The 15,735-nt window shown below is 45.8% G+C and overlaps 1 protein-coding gene across 1 annotated transcript in view; it reads left to right on the forward strand.

The window, feature by feature from the left end:
* The first annotated feature begins 2,637 nt into the window (after positions 1-2,637).
* The window catches only part of CTSD (cathepsin D), a 28,727-nt gene continuing 15,629 nt past the window's right edge, over positions 2,638-15,735 (forward strand). The window contains exons 1-2 of the mRNA XM_081206168.1: positions 2,638-2,850; positions 6,565-6,721. Coding sequence (XP_081062294.1) covers positions 2,789-2,850; positions 6,565-6,721 — 219 coding nt within the window. The 5' untranslated portion in view covers positions 2,638-2,788. The remainder of the gene's footprint in view (positions 2,851-6,564; positions 6,722-15,735) is intronic.

Here is a 15,735-nt window from a genome sequence, read left to right on the forward strand (position 1 = left end):
GAGTTAACATTGGCTCATCTGCCTAACGGCCACATTCTACCACAGCAATGATTTCATACACTGGTGAAAATATTTGCAGGCTGATCTGGATTGCAGTTCAACCTGAAACACTAAGGCTTTGTTTTGTCTGTGCCGAATCTTCTAGCATTCACCTTCCTTGGATGGTCCCAGGTTCAAGTATTATGAGGGAGAAAAATTCTGTCTTACTTTCTCCATACCATGCATAATTTTATATACCTCAGATAATCCTAAGGGAGCACACCAGTGTGGAAGTGGCCCATTAGAAGTCACTTTAGGGCCAGGGCTCCCTCAAGCTTGAAGCTGTCTGCTCATCACCATTGTAACTACGCTGAGGCTGGCCCTTCTCCAGGCTCTTGCTCACTTTGGCAGGCAGAGAGACTGACTCACTGATCTTCCTCACCTCTTGCTCGTGGCTTCTGAGCCAGAGGGAGAAGACAAGTAAACAAGCAGGTGACACTGGTGTGGAGGAGAGGGAGCAGGTCTAGAGGGCATCTCTCAGTGATGTGCCCACTGTTAGAAAGATGCCTGACCACACACATCTCCGACAGTGGCTTCTTAACATTTCAGATAGATAAGGGCTGCCAATGGCTACTAGAAATGATGGCTTGGCTCTGCCCGACTTGCTGGAAACCACAGAAGGAGAGAGTGCTCTTGTGTGTGAATCCTACTTGTGGGTTTCCCACAGGCTGGCCACTGTGATAACAGGAAGCTGGACTAGACAGTCCATTGGCTTGATCCAGCCGGCTCTTCATATGTTCAAATACTATCCTCCATAGCTAACCAATACACTGAAACTGACACGGGGACAAATAGAAGAGGACGCCTTCACCCCAGTATGGCTCCCCTTTATCACATACACAGCCCAACAAGACGATGACAAAAATCCACTGACAGCATACGAATCAATCTGTCTCACTTGACCCAACAAGCCCTCCTCCCCACCCTCATAAAGGCAAGCAAACCTCATTGCAGCCAACTACAGACAACCAGCCATACCCTGGGCCCCCAACCTCTCTCACTACCAGGGAAATGTAACAAGCGAAAAGAAAGAGAACCTACCCAGTTGACGCTGACACGAAACCCCACGCGCACCCTATATAAAAAAATATATAAGCCTTACCACTCCACCCCTCCCCTTCCCCAACTTTATACAGTCATACCTCGGGTTACAGGTGCTTTGGGTTGCGCACCGCGCCAAACCCAGAAGTACCGGAACGGGTTACTTCTGGGTTTCGGTGCTTGCGCACGCGCAGACGCGCCAAATCGCAACCTGCACGTGTGCAGACGCAGCGCTGCAGGTTGCAAACGCTGAAGGTTGCGAACGTGCTTCCCACACGGATCACGTTCGCAACCCAAGCTTCCACTGTACTGTAGTCAACACTAAGGTCTCACAACATATGTAACTAATTTGTAAGTAAGACTGTACAACCTGAAAAAAGAGACAAGGCATGCACTTTTGTAAACCCAGAAAATCTTTAATAATTATTATATATTAATTCTATATATGATCCTCCATGTGCACTATAAGTCCATAGAGAACTTTCTCATCTTTTCTCATGTCATTTTCGGTTGTGAATCGCCCTGGGGTCTTTGGATGAAGAGCGGTATACAAATTTAATAATAGTAATAATAAACAATAATGATCCCTCACACCTCAGGACTGTTGTCACTTGTTACAAGGACTTACAATAAAGAGTGCCACCTCCCACAACAGCCTGCCTGTGCATTAAAATCTTCAGATGTGGCTCTGCTCATAATACTGTCCATTAGTTAATTTTATATATGAATTTCTAGCATGCCCTGATCAATATGATCTCAGGGTAGGTTTAAGTACAGTAAAACAACACTGCAATAAAAACAAATCTGCAAAGCTTACACAAGCAGAGCATATTCCCGAAAGCATTTCCGGTGTCACTTGAGTTTCTGAAGTGTGTTATGTATGTGCAAAGAAGGGGGCTTCCTGAAGGAAGTCAGACTGGAACTGGCACCACAATCTTTTCCGTGCCAGGTCAAGACTTTTCCTTAAGTGCTGGCTTTATGGCCTCTGTCTGCTTTTTAGTTTTATTAATTTGTACCTCTCCGTTTCTGCTTGAAGGATATGGTTGTTCTTATTCTACCACCACTTTGGAATCAGGACAAAGGGTGATTTAGCTTTTCTTAAAAAAAGAAAAATAAATGAGCAAGTTTTTTCTCTTCCCGGACATGCAGCAGTGCTGATGTCCAAGGATGAAAAAACAAAAACAAAAAGCAACGAAAAGTGCGGATCATCGTTTACTTTAGAACAAAATGCTAAGTTGTGAATCAGGTGCGTGACAAAAAACAGGAACCCAACATTTGCTAATGTTAAGCAAAGCCGTGTGACTTTTGGGGGTGTCCGGGTGCAGCAGCGCCAGCGCTTAACGCGGACTTCCTCCTCTGCAGCCAACCAACTCTCGCGGAAATCGCATGTGCGTAAACAGGCATGTGCTTTTTTGGCTCAGCTTTTGCTGTAATGAGACCGGAGCAGTTCTCCTGGTGCCTGACGGCACTTACCGGGTTAAAGACCTTCCCCCTCCTCCTCCGGGGACCACGTGACTGAGAGAAATGCACATTTCGGGCGGTCAGCTGACCAAGCAGTCACGGGGTTGTATTGCTCAGTCATTCCCCTTAATACCGGGAGGGCTGCGGGTGTGCAAAACAGACCGGACTTGGAGCAGCACGAGAAGCGCATCTGCTCCCCGTCGGTACCTGAGAGTTGCTACGATCCAGCCCAGCCGCTGCCGTCGTCATGGGGCTCCGCTCTTTAATCCTGCTCGCGTCCCTGGTGGTCGCTAGCTCGGCGCTCATCAGGTGAGGGTCGCCTTCCTCTTGCACAGTCGCCAAGCGCTCGGGGTTCCTTGGCTGGTGGAGGAGACTGGAAAGAAGATGGGGCGGCGGGGGGGGGGGGATAAGGAAAGCTTTGCAACCTTCCGGAGGAAACTACAGGGTTGTTGTGTTTGGAGTAAAATGGAGCCCCGTGTCTGCTGATCAACCGTGTTGATCCCGGCTTGGCTTCTCACCCGGGAGGGCGTGTCCGGAAAGAGCGGACATCTCGAGGGCTCCGTCAAGTTCAGCTCGTGGCGTGCTGAACTCGATTTGCAGCCTTGCGGGATCTGGAGGGGCTGGGCGGCTCTGCTGTCATCTGCCCGGTTGCAGGGCTCTCAGACGAGCGAGCAGGATCCTTTCCTTGAAGGGGAAGTGTTGAGGGTTCAAACACAAGGGACACTCACTCAAAAGGAAGGTTGGGGCCGCCGCAAAGGAGGGTTAATGTGTGGATCCGTGTGTACATCTGCCCAAATATGCTGGTAGGCCTCTCCCCTCCAAGCATGTTTTATCTTTTAAGAAAATATCACGACATTCACTTCCTTGTAAGGGGTTAGGGTTGTAGGCTGATGTAGCAAAGAATACAGGCTGTTGCTGTCGGGGTATAATTTCTGCCACCCCCTTGGTACCCAGTTTTTTGATACTCCTGGCTCTCATTGTGCCAACTCCATCTAAAATGTAATGGAGGGGGGGCATCAAGATTTGAGGGAGGATTTTAGAGATCAAGCTGCTGTGCAAACCAAGATTTAGTTGATGTGTGGCAGGAAGTTAGTTATTGGAAGAAGTAACACCCTCAGGAGGTATTATGCTCTGTAGGCAAGTTGTCTTTGATAAGACGATTCTGTGCAGGTTTACTGAGAGAGACCCAGTTAGTTTGGTGAGGGTTACTTCCATGTTAGTGTACCTAAGGTTGCAACTTGAGCATGAGAAGTAGTCCTGAGTGGCCTGTGAATCTTCTCCTTTCTCAGATACTTATTAACAGGACTTATTTATTTCATACAGTCTATATACTGCTTGACTATAAAAATAGCAACCTCAGAGTGGTTTACAAAAAGAAAAAAGCAATAGAATTGGTTAAGAACAATAGATGTTACCCAAAAAACCAAATAACCCAGCCTTAATCTAGTGAATGTGAAAGCGCTGCTTAATTTATACATACTTTCAGAAAAACTGCAAGCACCAAGTGCTTGAGGTAAGGAGCCTTGAACATTGAGACACTGCCCCACTGATGGATCACATAAGAAACAGAGCTCCAAGAGTAGATTTTTATAGGCACAGGCATTGTAAAACTCTGCTCACTTGGTTTCTCACACCCACCCCACCCCTGCTTTCACACACACATGAGACAACACCTGTTTGAAGAGATGGCACTCGGATAAAGACTAACGCCATCACATGTTCATAGTAAGCAAACGAGTTTGATGGCTGATGTTCTGACATGTAGAAAGTGCCTCCTACGTGGTTGGCAGTGCTTTAAAACTTGGGTCTAGCTTGACCAAAGTTATAGCTTTCCCAGTCTTTGCTTTCTGTTAGTACTAAATGTTCCAATCATGTTGAAACAGCTAAAAACATGAGCCATAGCCAGTTGCAGAGAAGACTGAATTATTTCAGAAAGGGTCATACCCATAGAAAGGGAGCGTTCCGAGAATGAGCCGTAATTGAAATAGGTCACTTCATCTCCTGAGATCCACAAAAGTGTTTCAGCAGTGGTGACAAGTAACTCTTGTCCGCCTGTCTCTGAATACCCAGCAGAATGAGACATGCTTACCTTCTCTGCCTCTGTTTTCCATGCATTGCAGAGAATCTGCAGTGGGAGCAGTCTCTTGCTTTATGCTGGGTTGGCCAACCTGCTGGTCAGTTATTGTTAGTAGACCATTGTTTCAAATATTCCACGAAACCAAGAATGCCAGGTGGTAGCTTATGTTTTTGCAAGAAGTTATAATTTGTTAGTTTATTCTGTATATAAGTGATTGTTAGCTATGGACCAGTGAAATAAAACTAATTTGCCATTAGCAATGTAACAGATCTGTTGCTGATTAGTGTATCTTTGTCCTAATCAAGTCAATACTCAGGTCAAGTGTATTTCACACAGTTGATCAAAACTTTTTTTAAAAAACCCAGTTTCAAATGCCCATTATAAGTTCCAGGGTGGGAAAGATCACTCCACTCCACCCCTTTCCCGTGTGTGTGTGTGTGTGTGTGTGTGTGTGTAGATCTTGCTACTTCTTCCCTGGCATGGTGAGAAGCTGGCTGCTGACTCCCTCCTTCCATCTCTATACATGCTCGAAGATGGTGGCAAAAGAAGAAGCAGAAGAAAAGTTGGCCACTCAAGCCAGCCAAAAATTGTGTAGTTCTGCTTCTATGGCTACTGTCATCTGAAGGGATCATAAACTTGCAGATAGTTCCACTGACTCTTGGTAGTATCTAACACTGCGTATACCATACACACTTGACTTCAGATATATTCCATTGAACTCAAACCCCCTAGGATATACCGGAAAACACCTAACCTAGATTTTCTGCAAATTCCAGTTTGGGTTGAACTGCTTTGCTGGAATTGTGCATGTCTGTTTCTTTATTAAAGTATGAGTGACTCCTAGCCGAAAAGAAACTCTTGCTCTGATGTCTGTTCAGCATCCTGTGGCTTTGGGGCGATGCTGCTGTTCCAAAGCCTTTACCCAGGCTGCTCAAGCAAACTGCCAGACAAGAAGCATTGTGATTTATTGGAGCTGGTTCTTTTATCCTCCTCGGGATAAAAGCTTGCCAGGAGGCTGCATCTTGTTACACAAAGGCAAACAAGCTAAAAGTTGTGAAGTGTTAGGCAGGTTGTTGTTAATGCATTTGTTATTACTAAGAGCACCAGGTTATGGATGCATGACATGGAATAAGAATTATAAGAGGAAGTATAGTTGCTGCTATACTCTGTTGGGGCACATACCGTATATGGCTCTTTGGGTGATAAAAGTGATCAGGCACAGGATGTGTTCAGTTGTTAATCTGCTATCTTTTGGTACTTTCGTTTGTCAGCTTTAAAAGCTGCTTGGCATCTGCAGATGAAAGGTGTCATTTAAGATTATTATAATCAAAAGCTAGTTGGCAAATTTCCCTGAGGATAGCCTCCCAGCATAATCTAACATATTAAAAAAAAATGAAATCAAGTTTCAAAACTGGATCCAGTAGGGAGGTTCCCATAAATGCTGCCAAATTCCCTGTAGGGGTAGACTAGCAAGGATCCATGAACTTCACAGGAGCCATGTCAGTAAGCAAACCCCAATGGAGAACCTAGCTGCTTGTTCTTTTGATATGAAGACAAAAGAGAAAGTTGCTGCATTTGCTGCAAAGAGAGATGTATTTCTTTTGAACTTCTCTGAGATAATCTTTGGCTGTGTACAGTAGTATCTCAGGTTACATATACTTCAGGTTCCATACGTTTCAGGTTACATACGCTTCAGGTTACAGACTCCGCTAACCCAGAAATAGTGCTTCAGGTTAAGAACTTTGCTTCAGGATGAGAACAGAAATCGCCCAGTGGCAGCGCAGCAGCAGCAGGAGTCCCCATTAGCTAAAGTGGTGCTTCAGGTTAAGAACAGTTTCAGGTTAAAAACAGACCTCTGGAACGAATTAAGTACTTAACCAGAGGTACTACTGTAATTGAAACTAGATAATATTGATAATGGTCCCCAAATTGTTTCTGCTTGACAGAATTCCATTGAAGAAGTTCCCCTCCATGCGCAGCATCTACACAGAATATGGGACCAATGTCCAAGACCTGAATGAGTTGGGGGAAATGCTGAAATACAAATTTGGGGGTGCTGGTGTGGGCGCACCAACCCCAGAAGCTTTGAAGAACTACATGGATGTAAGTATAGTAGTTGTAGTAGTTGATTGTCACTCTTCCTAATGCTTTGACTGTTTCTTCCTTCTTGGTGACTGGGATCTGTGTGGTAGAGCAATATCCAGGAGCCCTGCTATTGTCCTTGCCTGTCTCAGTGAATAAAACCATTAGGGAGAAGGTCACATTTAAAACAGACCTTGAAAATTATCCATAGTGGTATTTGTAAACACCTGACACTCAGTGTTTCAGGGTCACAACTGCACATCCTCCTCTTCATTAGGCAGGCTTGGCATGCAGAGAACTTGTGCTGTCATCCCAGAAGCATTTCAGTGTATCAGCACCATGTGAATTCTCCTCCCACTGAAGCGCTGCACTCCTTGGGGCATGGCCTCCTTTTCTAGAGAAGCCGTGTGTTTGTGGGAGATAGGGCAGGCTGATAATGACTGTTTGCCTTGTGCAAAGGTAATTGTTGAAGCAAATGGGAATGTGTAGGAGGGGTATGAGGAAATCAAGGAAGCTTAAGACTGGATAAGATATGGAGGATGCTCCTGAGGGCTTGACATGTAGGATCATAGCCATTATGACTCGGATGATCTTGACATTGAAGAAAGAACGCTCGCAATGAGCAAGCGAAGACTTGCTGTTCTTGGCATCCATTTGTCTCAAGAGACAGTGGAGAGCGCCTCCAGGGATGATGCCAAACTGCTGCATTAGCATCACCAAAGTGACATCCCCCAGGGCCCAAGCCTGGGAAATGTGTTTGGAAAAACCTGAAGGCAAGACCCCCGCCCCCCCTCGCTGATGTGGTCCAAAGGAAACCAATATGTCTGGCACCAGCTTCACTGTAGGAGTTGCTGGAAGGAGGTGTTTAATGCCCCATCCAGCCGTCTTGGGGTCTCCACTCCAGATTTGCGTGGTGTTTACTCCGTAGCCTTTTCTTCTCCTGAAGATATCCCACAAGGCAGCGGAGGTTTAGGATCTTCTCCTAGATGGGTTACCTTCCCAGGTTTATGAGCCCCACCTGACCCTCACTTCCATCTACAGCACATGCAGAAGCACCTTCTTGACCATTGGATCCACTCTTGGTCTTGCCTGCTGAATCCGCCACAGCCTGTCTTCACATGCAGGGGAAGGCCAAGCGTAGACTTAACAGTGTGATAACCATGGGCTACAGGACCGAGTATAAGGCTAGAACTAGAAGCTTCTGAGCAGAACTTAGTTTTTTGGCAATCCCACTGGCTTCAGTTGCATTCCTCTTGGGAAACCCTTCTGCTCCCCACGTCACTTCCTCCACACTTTAAAAGGATGACTCATACCTGAACAGGCTGAAACTTAATCCAGTTAACAAAGATTCACAGTAGCTGTTGGTCCAGTCTTCTTCCCTAATAGGATTTTGATGCAGAGCACCCATCAGTGCTAGGATGTCATAACTTGTCGCTGAATTCTTCTTGCCATTTTATAAATCGCAGAGAAAGTGCCACCATTGAACTCTGAAAAGAGGCCACTGTAGCTTGAAATGAAATTTGCTACAGTCTCTGCAGACCGTTTCCCACTCTGAACTTTTTTTTTGTAAAGTGCTGTAACAGCCATCTTTCCTCCTTCCTGCTGATTTAGAAGAAGAGTTTGGATTTGATATCCCGCCTTTCACTCCCTTTAAGGAGTCTCAAAGCGGCTAACATTCTCCTTTCCCTTCCTCCCCCACAACAAACACTCTGTGAGGTGAGTGGGGCTAAGAGACTTCAAAGAAGTGTGGCTGGCCCAAGGTCACCCAGCAGCTGCATGTGGAGGAGCGGAGACGCGAACCCGGTTCCCCAGATTACGAGACTACCGCTCTTAACCACTACACCACACTGGCCCTTTAATGATGCCATAATGTAATACTGGCTTGCAAGCCAAGGGATAAGTAAACAGAATACATTCAGAATCTGAATTGGTGAGGTAATAGTGCTTTTTTGGAGCAGGGAAGTGTGTAAGGCCAACTTGCACTTCTTAGCAGATTTTCATGATTAGGTTGGTCTAGGTGATGTGCTATGATGCCAAGTTGCATCAATAGAGAAGTAATAGAAAAGATTCCATATAAAAATGTGACGCTCAATCTTAAAACCAAGTTCATCCAGGTTTATTGGAATTTACATGTAAATATTTTGAGTGGTTCTTAGAACTACAGTCATACCTCGTGTTGTGTCTGCTTCATGTTGCGTCTTTCTGTGTTACATCCCGCAGCAACCTGGAAGTACCGGAACTGGTTACTTCCAGGTTTCGCCGCATGCACAGAAGCGCTAAATCACGCATGTGCAGACGCAGTACTTCAAGTTATGGGCATTTCACGTTACAGACGGGCCTCCAGAATGGATCCCATCCATAACACGAGGTACCACTGTACAGGTGGTGAACTGTTGGGTCATTTTAGCAAATGTGAGAATAAGCCCAAATGGTGCTTGGTATGGAAGGCTCTGCTGGATGATCATCAGGTAGAATCTTAAAGTTGGAGGAAGGAGTCTTGTAGACCATCTAGTCCAGTTTTAACACCGTGTTAAAAAAGCCTGACTGGCCTCAACTAGAAGTCGAGCACTTAGTGTCACTGGTCTCTTGCTGCGAAACCATTTCGGCAAGCATCCTCACTTCTGACTTTCAAGCATCTCTTGAAGACTTTTTAATGCCAGCAGGCATTAAATTCATGACCAGAAATATTTGATTTCTGATCATGCAGTCACCTTACTGATTATCTGTATTTTCAAAACTTAATTTATTAAAATGACATTTTATATTTTCACAATACATGCTGTTAAAATTTTATGATAAGGTGGTATAGAAAGTTTTTATGATATGATGCCATAGAATTACTTCTGTAAATAACTGTATTCTAATAATCCATCTGAATGTTGACTTCATAGTTCAAAGCTTCTGGTTGTCTTTGGGCATAATGGAGTGTACCTCCAATACCAGCACACCCAGCATTTCTCCTTAAACCACAGAGCTTTGAAGTAGAAGCCCGGGATGTTTGTGTGTTGCATTTGAAGGCATCTTCCCATTCTCCCATCAGCTGATGGATGGGTAGGAGCACACCTTGCTTGACTGAAGGAACAACCTGGTTCCTCCTTTGAAGTGCTGCCTGGTACGAGGCTGTTTATAAAGGGCTGTTTGAAAGCCCTGTGATTTGCTGGCTTTGAAGTCCTGAGAATCAGGGCTTCGGGGGAAGCATCACCTGATGGCAGGTGATTGGCAGGTGAGCTACCTCACATGCCTGTCAACTGGCCTGCTGGGCTGGGTGAGATGAAGATCTGCCCATCCTATCAGAAAAGCTTCCCTACCCTTGTCTTTGAAAGTGAGCCACTGCTGACATGGGAAGGTAGTTATATTGTGGCCTCTTTATTTAAAACCACAATACAATATACAGTAAAACCTATAAGCAGTAGGATCCAATTGTCTTATTAAAATTGTCAAATTAAAATCACAAGACTGTAAAGATCTTTCCATATGGTCTCTTGACTTTCCCTGTCCACATTTTCCTGAATTGAAATTAACTACATAACTTCTGCCCATCACCACACGCTTGCTACTCCCTTTCTCTTAATTCTTGCATTCACAGTTTGCCACAGTCAGTCACTTCCTTGACCCAATCATAGAGGCCTGTAGTAGGGTGGGGCATCAGCGTTCTGTTCATGATAGGCGTTCTAAATATGGGAGGATGGCTTTTGTTTTTCCTTCAGAATTACCAAACACCTGCTGTTAGACTTGCGGAGTGTTTTTGCCACAGTACTTGCAGAAATCCAGGTTGAACATCCTAAAGGGACATCCTTGTGTCTGGAGAGAGTTGAGACAGATGGGGAAGTTATGTGAGTGGCCAGTATAGCAGCTGAAGCCTGAGAGTTTGGGGGCTGCTTCTCCTGCTTGAGGTGCAGCCTGGGCTTGCTGTGCTCTGAATTGTGTGTGCCTTGTCTCTTGGGAAAGCAAGTATCTTGGCTTCTCTCCCCCCCCCCCCCGCCCCAGGCTCTTGTCAGCCACCCAGTTTCTCCTGTGACTTGTCCTCTTTGTTTGCCAATCCCAAGGGAGTTCTACAAGCAGGGGGACAGAAGTGTTTAATCAAGCTCTACCTCTGATGTTGAAATGTGCAAAGTGAAGGTTGTGCAATACATGGCTGATCCGAAACCATTTTTTCCCCATTTGAAGAAGGCTTTGTCTCATGCCATTTTTTAAAAAAACTGAATTTCAACATTTGGAATGAATACAAATAGAACCTATCAGATTGCATGTATTGGCAACAGACCAGAGAGAAACATGGATTGGAATCTTTTCCCATGACATACTTGACTTCAAGTGGCAGATGGTGCTGTTTAAACACTTGAGCCCATACCTGTGTCCTGAAATACTTGCAGCCTTAAAAGCACTGGATCATGTGCTTCTCTGAATGTGTAGATCAGTCCTCCAAACTAATGAGAGTTGAAGTCCATCTAGAAAGTTTTTTACGGTTATTAGAGAAAGAAGAAAATAGTGCTGGACTGCATTGCCATTTTTTTCTTGCCACCTTGCAAATGGCAAGCGCATGCTCTGAGTTGTGTGTGGCAGCCCCTGTGTACTCCTTTTCTCAGGCTACTACTGCACTGACCTAGAGCAGGGTCAGTATTCTCTCTCAGCTGCTACAAGGCCACACTAAAACCTTCTGTAACCCAGGGTCCTAAAAGAAATTACCAAATATATGCCTTTCTTCCCCCCCATCCTATAATTAACAGTTTACATAAAGCTTGTATCAGCATGCAGCTGGTAGTAATATACTTTTAATGTCGAGTTTTGTGCATGGAAATGCAACTGGCTGCTCTTCAGGGGTGTGAAACTACTCGAGACCCTCAAGCAGTCATACCTTTCCTCATTTCCATTGCCTGCCATGTAGAAATAACACATGGGTTTGGGGCAATTATCAATGGTAGTGGATCACTATGTGCCTCTGTGCCTCAAGAGTAGGATCTGTAACTTCCTCCAGACTGCAGGTCACTGGAGCAGTTGAAGATATTGGAGGATGGACCAGAGAGGAGAGCAGGCATCACAAACCTGATTGTCCTTATTTCCCTTGGAGAAAGGCAATCAGTAGATATTCTGCTTGCTTTGCTTCCTTTATACTTCACCCTTCCAAGAACATATACCAGGGACTTTCTCTGCTAAATTTCTCCCTGTATATTCAGAAAATGATAATTATCTAGAAACTTTCAAGGAACGTCCCAAGTTTTTTTAATGCTAGGCTTTTGGGTTTGTTACGCGGCATGAGAAATGTATATTTTTTTGCAGGAAATTACAAATGCCTTTCTTAAAGTGTTTCTGTTACCAGAAGCACTTGAAATTTGTAGCAGCTGTAATAGGCAACTGATCATCAAACAATTCTATTCCTGTCCCCGCAACAGTAAGTGTCGCTGAATTTAACAGGTAGATGGTAGGCATTCTCCCCAAAACTGGGTCTAAACTGCAAGCTTCAAAACTAGTGGCTTGGAGAAAAGTGATGGGAGAGAATAGATTGCTCCCAGATATATCCCTTTCACTTTTGGGACAAGCAGAATATATTAAATGGTTCTTTTTGTGCCTTATCTCCTGTTTTGTGAAGAATGGCAAATGAGATCTTAAGCACTGTAAAAGTTTGATTGCGCTACCAGTGATTTTTTTTTCTTTTTTAAATGAACAAAAGGTGACAACAAGGCTTCACCCTCCTGCCTCTGATGTGTGCTGGGTATTGCGCATAGGCTGGATTGGGGCTAGCTTTGGAATAGTGCTACATCTAAGACTTGCTCCCCGCCCCCTTCTTACCACCCTGCAATGCTCCCCATTTGTCTTGTTCCATGAGGAGATAAGACTATGGGGGGTTCATGGTTGTGGTACAAAAACCCAGCTAGTTTCAGTTAGCTTTATCTACAAAAGGGCTGTGTATCTATTTTGAAGTCTAGTCATGAGACAGATAAACTGTAACAGAGCTCCTGACATGATAATTGTGCAAATAATAGCTTACTGATGAGCTCTCTCTTGTGACACACACACATAGTCCAGAAGCTTATAAATCCTTTTGCCATGCGACAATGTTTTCCCCATGTATACAACTGGATTTGCTAACTCATTTGCCCAGTTAAGTCGCCTTCCAATGGAACTGCAGACCTGAACAACTCTTTTTATCAAGAGAATCCCATGGAGGGACCCCAGAAAAATGCTTTGATGAAGCTTGAGCATGCTCAGTGGGCATGGAATGCTGACTGCCTGTTGGGAGGGGGAACGGGGTGGTTGGAATCCTGAACGGAATCGTTCTACACCACATTTTCTTGCAGGTCCCACTTGTGTTCTTAGGGAAAGCTTTAATTCTTCTGGGCACATTTCAGATCCTGTTGGAGCATACAGTTTTGGGTGTTGCTCTGCTAGAATTATGTATCTGGAAGATTCTCTCTCTCCCCCTCCCCCTTTTTTTAAATGAATGTTGCAAGCAAGGGGATTGTTTACATAGGTTGATATTTGAGCTTAATATGGGAAGCAGTGTTGACTTCTCATTTGAGTACTGTAAAAGACTTCTTCAAAATTACAGCCCAGTCCTAATTTAGATTGCATTTAGCCTCTAGGGTGGGGCACACCCATGGCTATGCTGAGCCACCATTACAAAGTGAGGCTGCTTTGGACTAGTTGGCTGCTACACCAGAACAAGGCAGCACACTAAACCAATGTGGGACCTGCCAGATGTTTTGAACTACAACTCCCATCAGCCCTCGCACATTTGGAGTAGTCCAAAACATGTGGAAGGCAGCAGGTTGGGGAAGTCTGGAGAATAGAGATCTGGATGAATTCGACAAGTCCAATATAGAAGTGGTTGGCTTCATCTAGTTCTTCTTTCTTTCTTCTACAAAAAAACCCCCCAAACCTCAGCTTGATGCTGTTGTTTCCAACATCAGCTGGTCAGTCTTGTCCCCCTTTCACCACATTGAATCTTTGTTATATCCTCCTATTTTGCCTTCCCTTCTGAAAATGGCAAAAGTGGAAGGAAAAGTTGCTTCATGACTTTTGCAATCTTGTTTCTGTCAGTTTTGGGGTTTTTTAAATTCTGCTGCTGTTGGCAAATAGCAAACTTGGGCAATCTTCTCGAAGTGGACTGGAAGCTCGCTCTGACACACCCAGACCACTCCGCACTCATTCACACAGGCAAAAATATATATTCCTGGTGCTTTTATAGCTGCTTTCCCATGCATCAACCCATTGCCCATCTACCTCCCTATTGTCTGTCCTGGCTAGCAGAGGCTCTCCAGAGTTTTCAGACCTACTACTTGGCTACGTTGGAGCCTGAACCTCGATGCTCTCCCTTTATGAAATGCAAAGTTGCAAGGTTTTGCCTGGGATGTGAATCCAGCACCTCTTGCACCCAAAGCAAAAGGAACCCAACGCCACTAGACACATTCCGTGGATACAAAAAATGGCAGGTCCATGGGTGCTACTGTTGTTTACAGCCGATAGGATGTTCACCCTTCCTTCCTTAAGGCTGCGAAGGTGGTCAAGGTTGTAACTGTGAAAGCTTTCTAAAGTGGTCAAAATTAAAGTTGGGAAAAGTCGCTCTGTCAGTTTTCTGGCTTGATGTGCAGGTGGAGATCATTCTTCTGTATATTTCCAAGAGGAACTCCCTGTTAGCCTAAGGCTTAGCCCTCCTAGCCAGGTTGCTGCCACTCCTCTAAACACCACCTCATTTGCAATTTGCAAGAACAAGACACTTCTGAGTCAGCTTTCCAATTAATATTACTTAGAGTAAGGCTGCCCCCCACCAACCCAATCTGTTTAGGTGTTGTAACAGCTTCATACCTGTCTTGGCTTTATTCCATCTTTCTTTAGAAGCAGTCCCCATGGTGGCTGTTACACAATGGCCTGTCTATATTAGGCAGGGAGAAGTGAAGTGAATTTCTTATCTTTAATTGCCGAACTCAAGTGAGCCACCCAAATATGAAATCCTTCACTTGATGTATGTCTTAACTCTTGCCTTTGCTGGCAAAGGGATAGCTCAGGTGGTAGAGCATGTGACTCTAAATCTCAGGGTTGTGGACACTGGACAAAAGAGAAGGTTGGGCTAGATGAGTCTTATGGTCCCTTCCAACTCTACCATTCTAGTTGTATAATGCATGGATGACCACACACAGAAGCCTCCCAGGTGCAACTATTAGGGGTTGCAGTGCAGAACAGAGGCAGGATGGACTAGGTGCATTAGTGGTGGCATCAGGTAAATGCTCAGTAGAGCAGTGTTTCCCAACCGGTGTTCCGCGGCACACGAGTGTGCCGTGAGACATCGGCTGGTGTGCCGCGAGATGCCTGGAGGGAGGCGGGCGAGTCGGGCGGCGAGAGGCGGGGCGGCGGCGGCGAGGAGAGGCCGCGCCTCCTGCTGCTGCCTGGCGCTCCTCCTCGCAGCCGGCAGCGCTGCCTGGGCGCCTCCGTGCGACTCTGCCTCGCTGGGTTTGGTCTCCCAGCAGAGACGGGTCACACGCGCACCTCCCTCCCTCCCTCAGCCTGCGCCGAGGGAGAGCCAGAGAGAGGCATCGCTCCTGCGCGGCGGGAGAGGGAGCAGCCGGAGCGATGCCCCAAACGAAGGCATGGGACCGGAGGGGAAATCCTCTCCGAGGAGGATTGAGCGCAGCTGAGAGAAGCCTTTCGAGGAGCTGCCGTGTCCCCTGGAAACCCCCTTCCCAGCTCTGCCTGCCTGCCTGCCCAAAGCTTGGAGGTTCCCCGGCAAGGGGGAGGGGAAAAACTTTCACTTTTGTGCGTCCCTCCCGGCGTGACGCTGCGCGCTGACGTCACGGGGCGGGGCTTTAATGGTGGTGTGCCGCGAGATTTTTTTTCAGTAAACAGGTGTGCCGTTGCCCAAAAACGTTTGGGAAACACTGCAGTAGAGACACCAATGCTAGGGAATTGGTATAGAGCCAGTGTGCTGTAGTGGTTAAGAGCGATAGACTCATAATCTGGTGAACCGGGTTTGTGTCTCCGCTCCTCCACATGCAGCTGCTGGGTGACCTTGGGCTAGTCACACTTCTCTGAAGTCTCTCAGC

Source organism: Podarcis bocagei (genome assembly GCF_964188305.1).
Source record: "Podarcis bocagei genome assembly, chromosome: 1".
Lineage (NCBI taxonomy): Eukaryota > Metazoa > Chordata > Lepidosauria > Squamata > Lacertidae > Podarcis > Podarcis bocagei.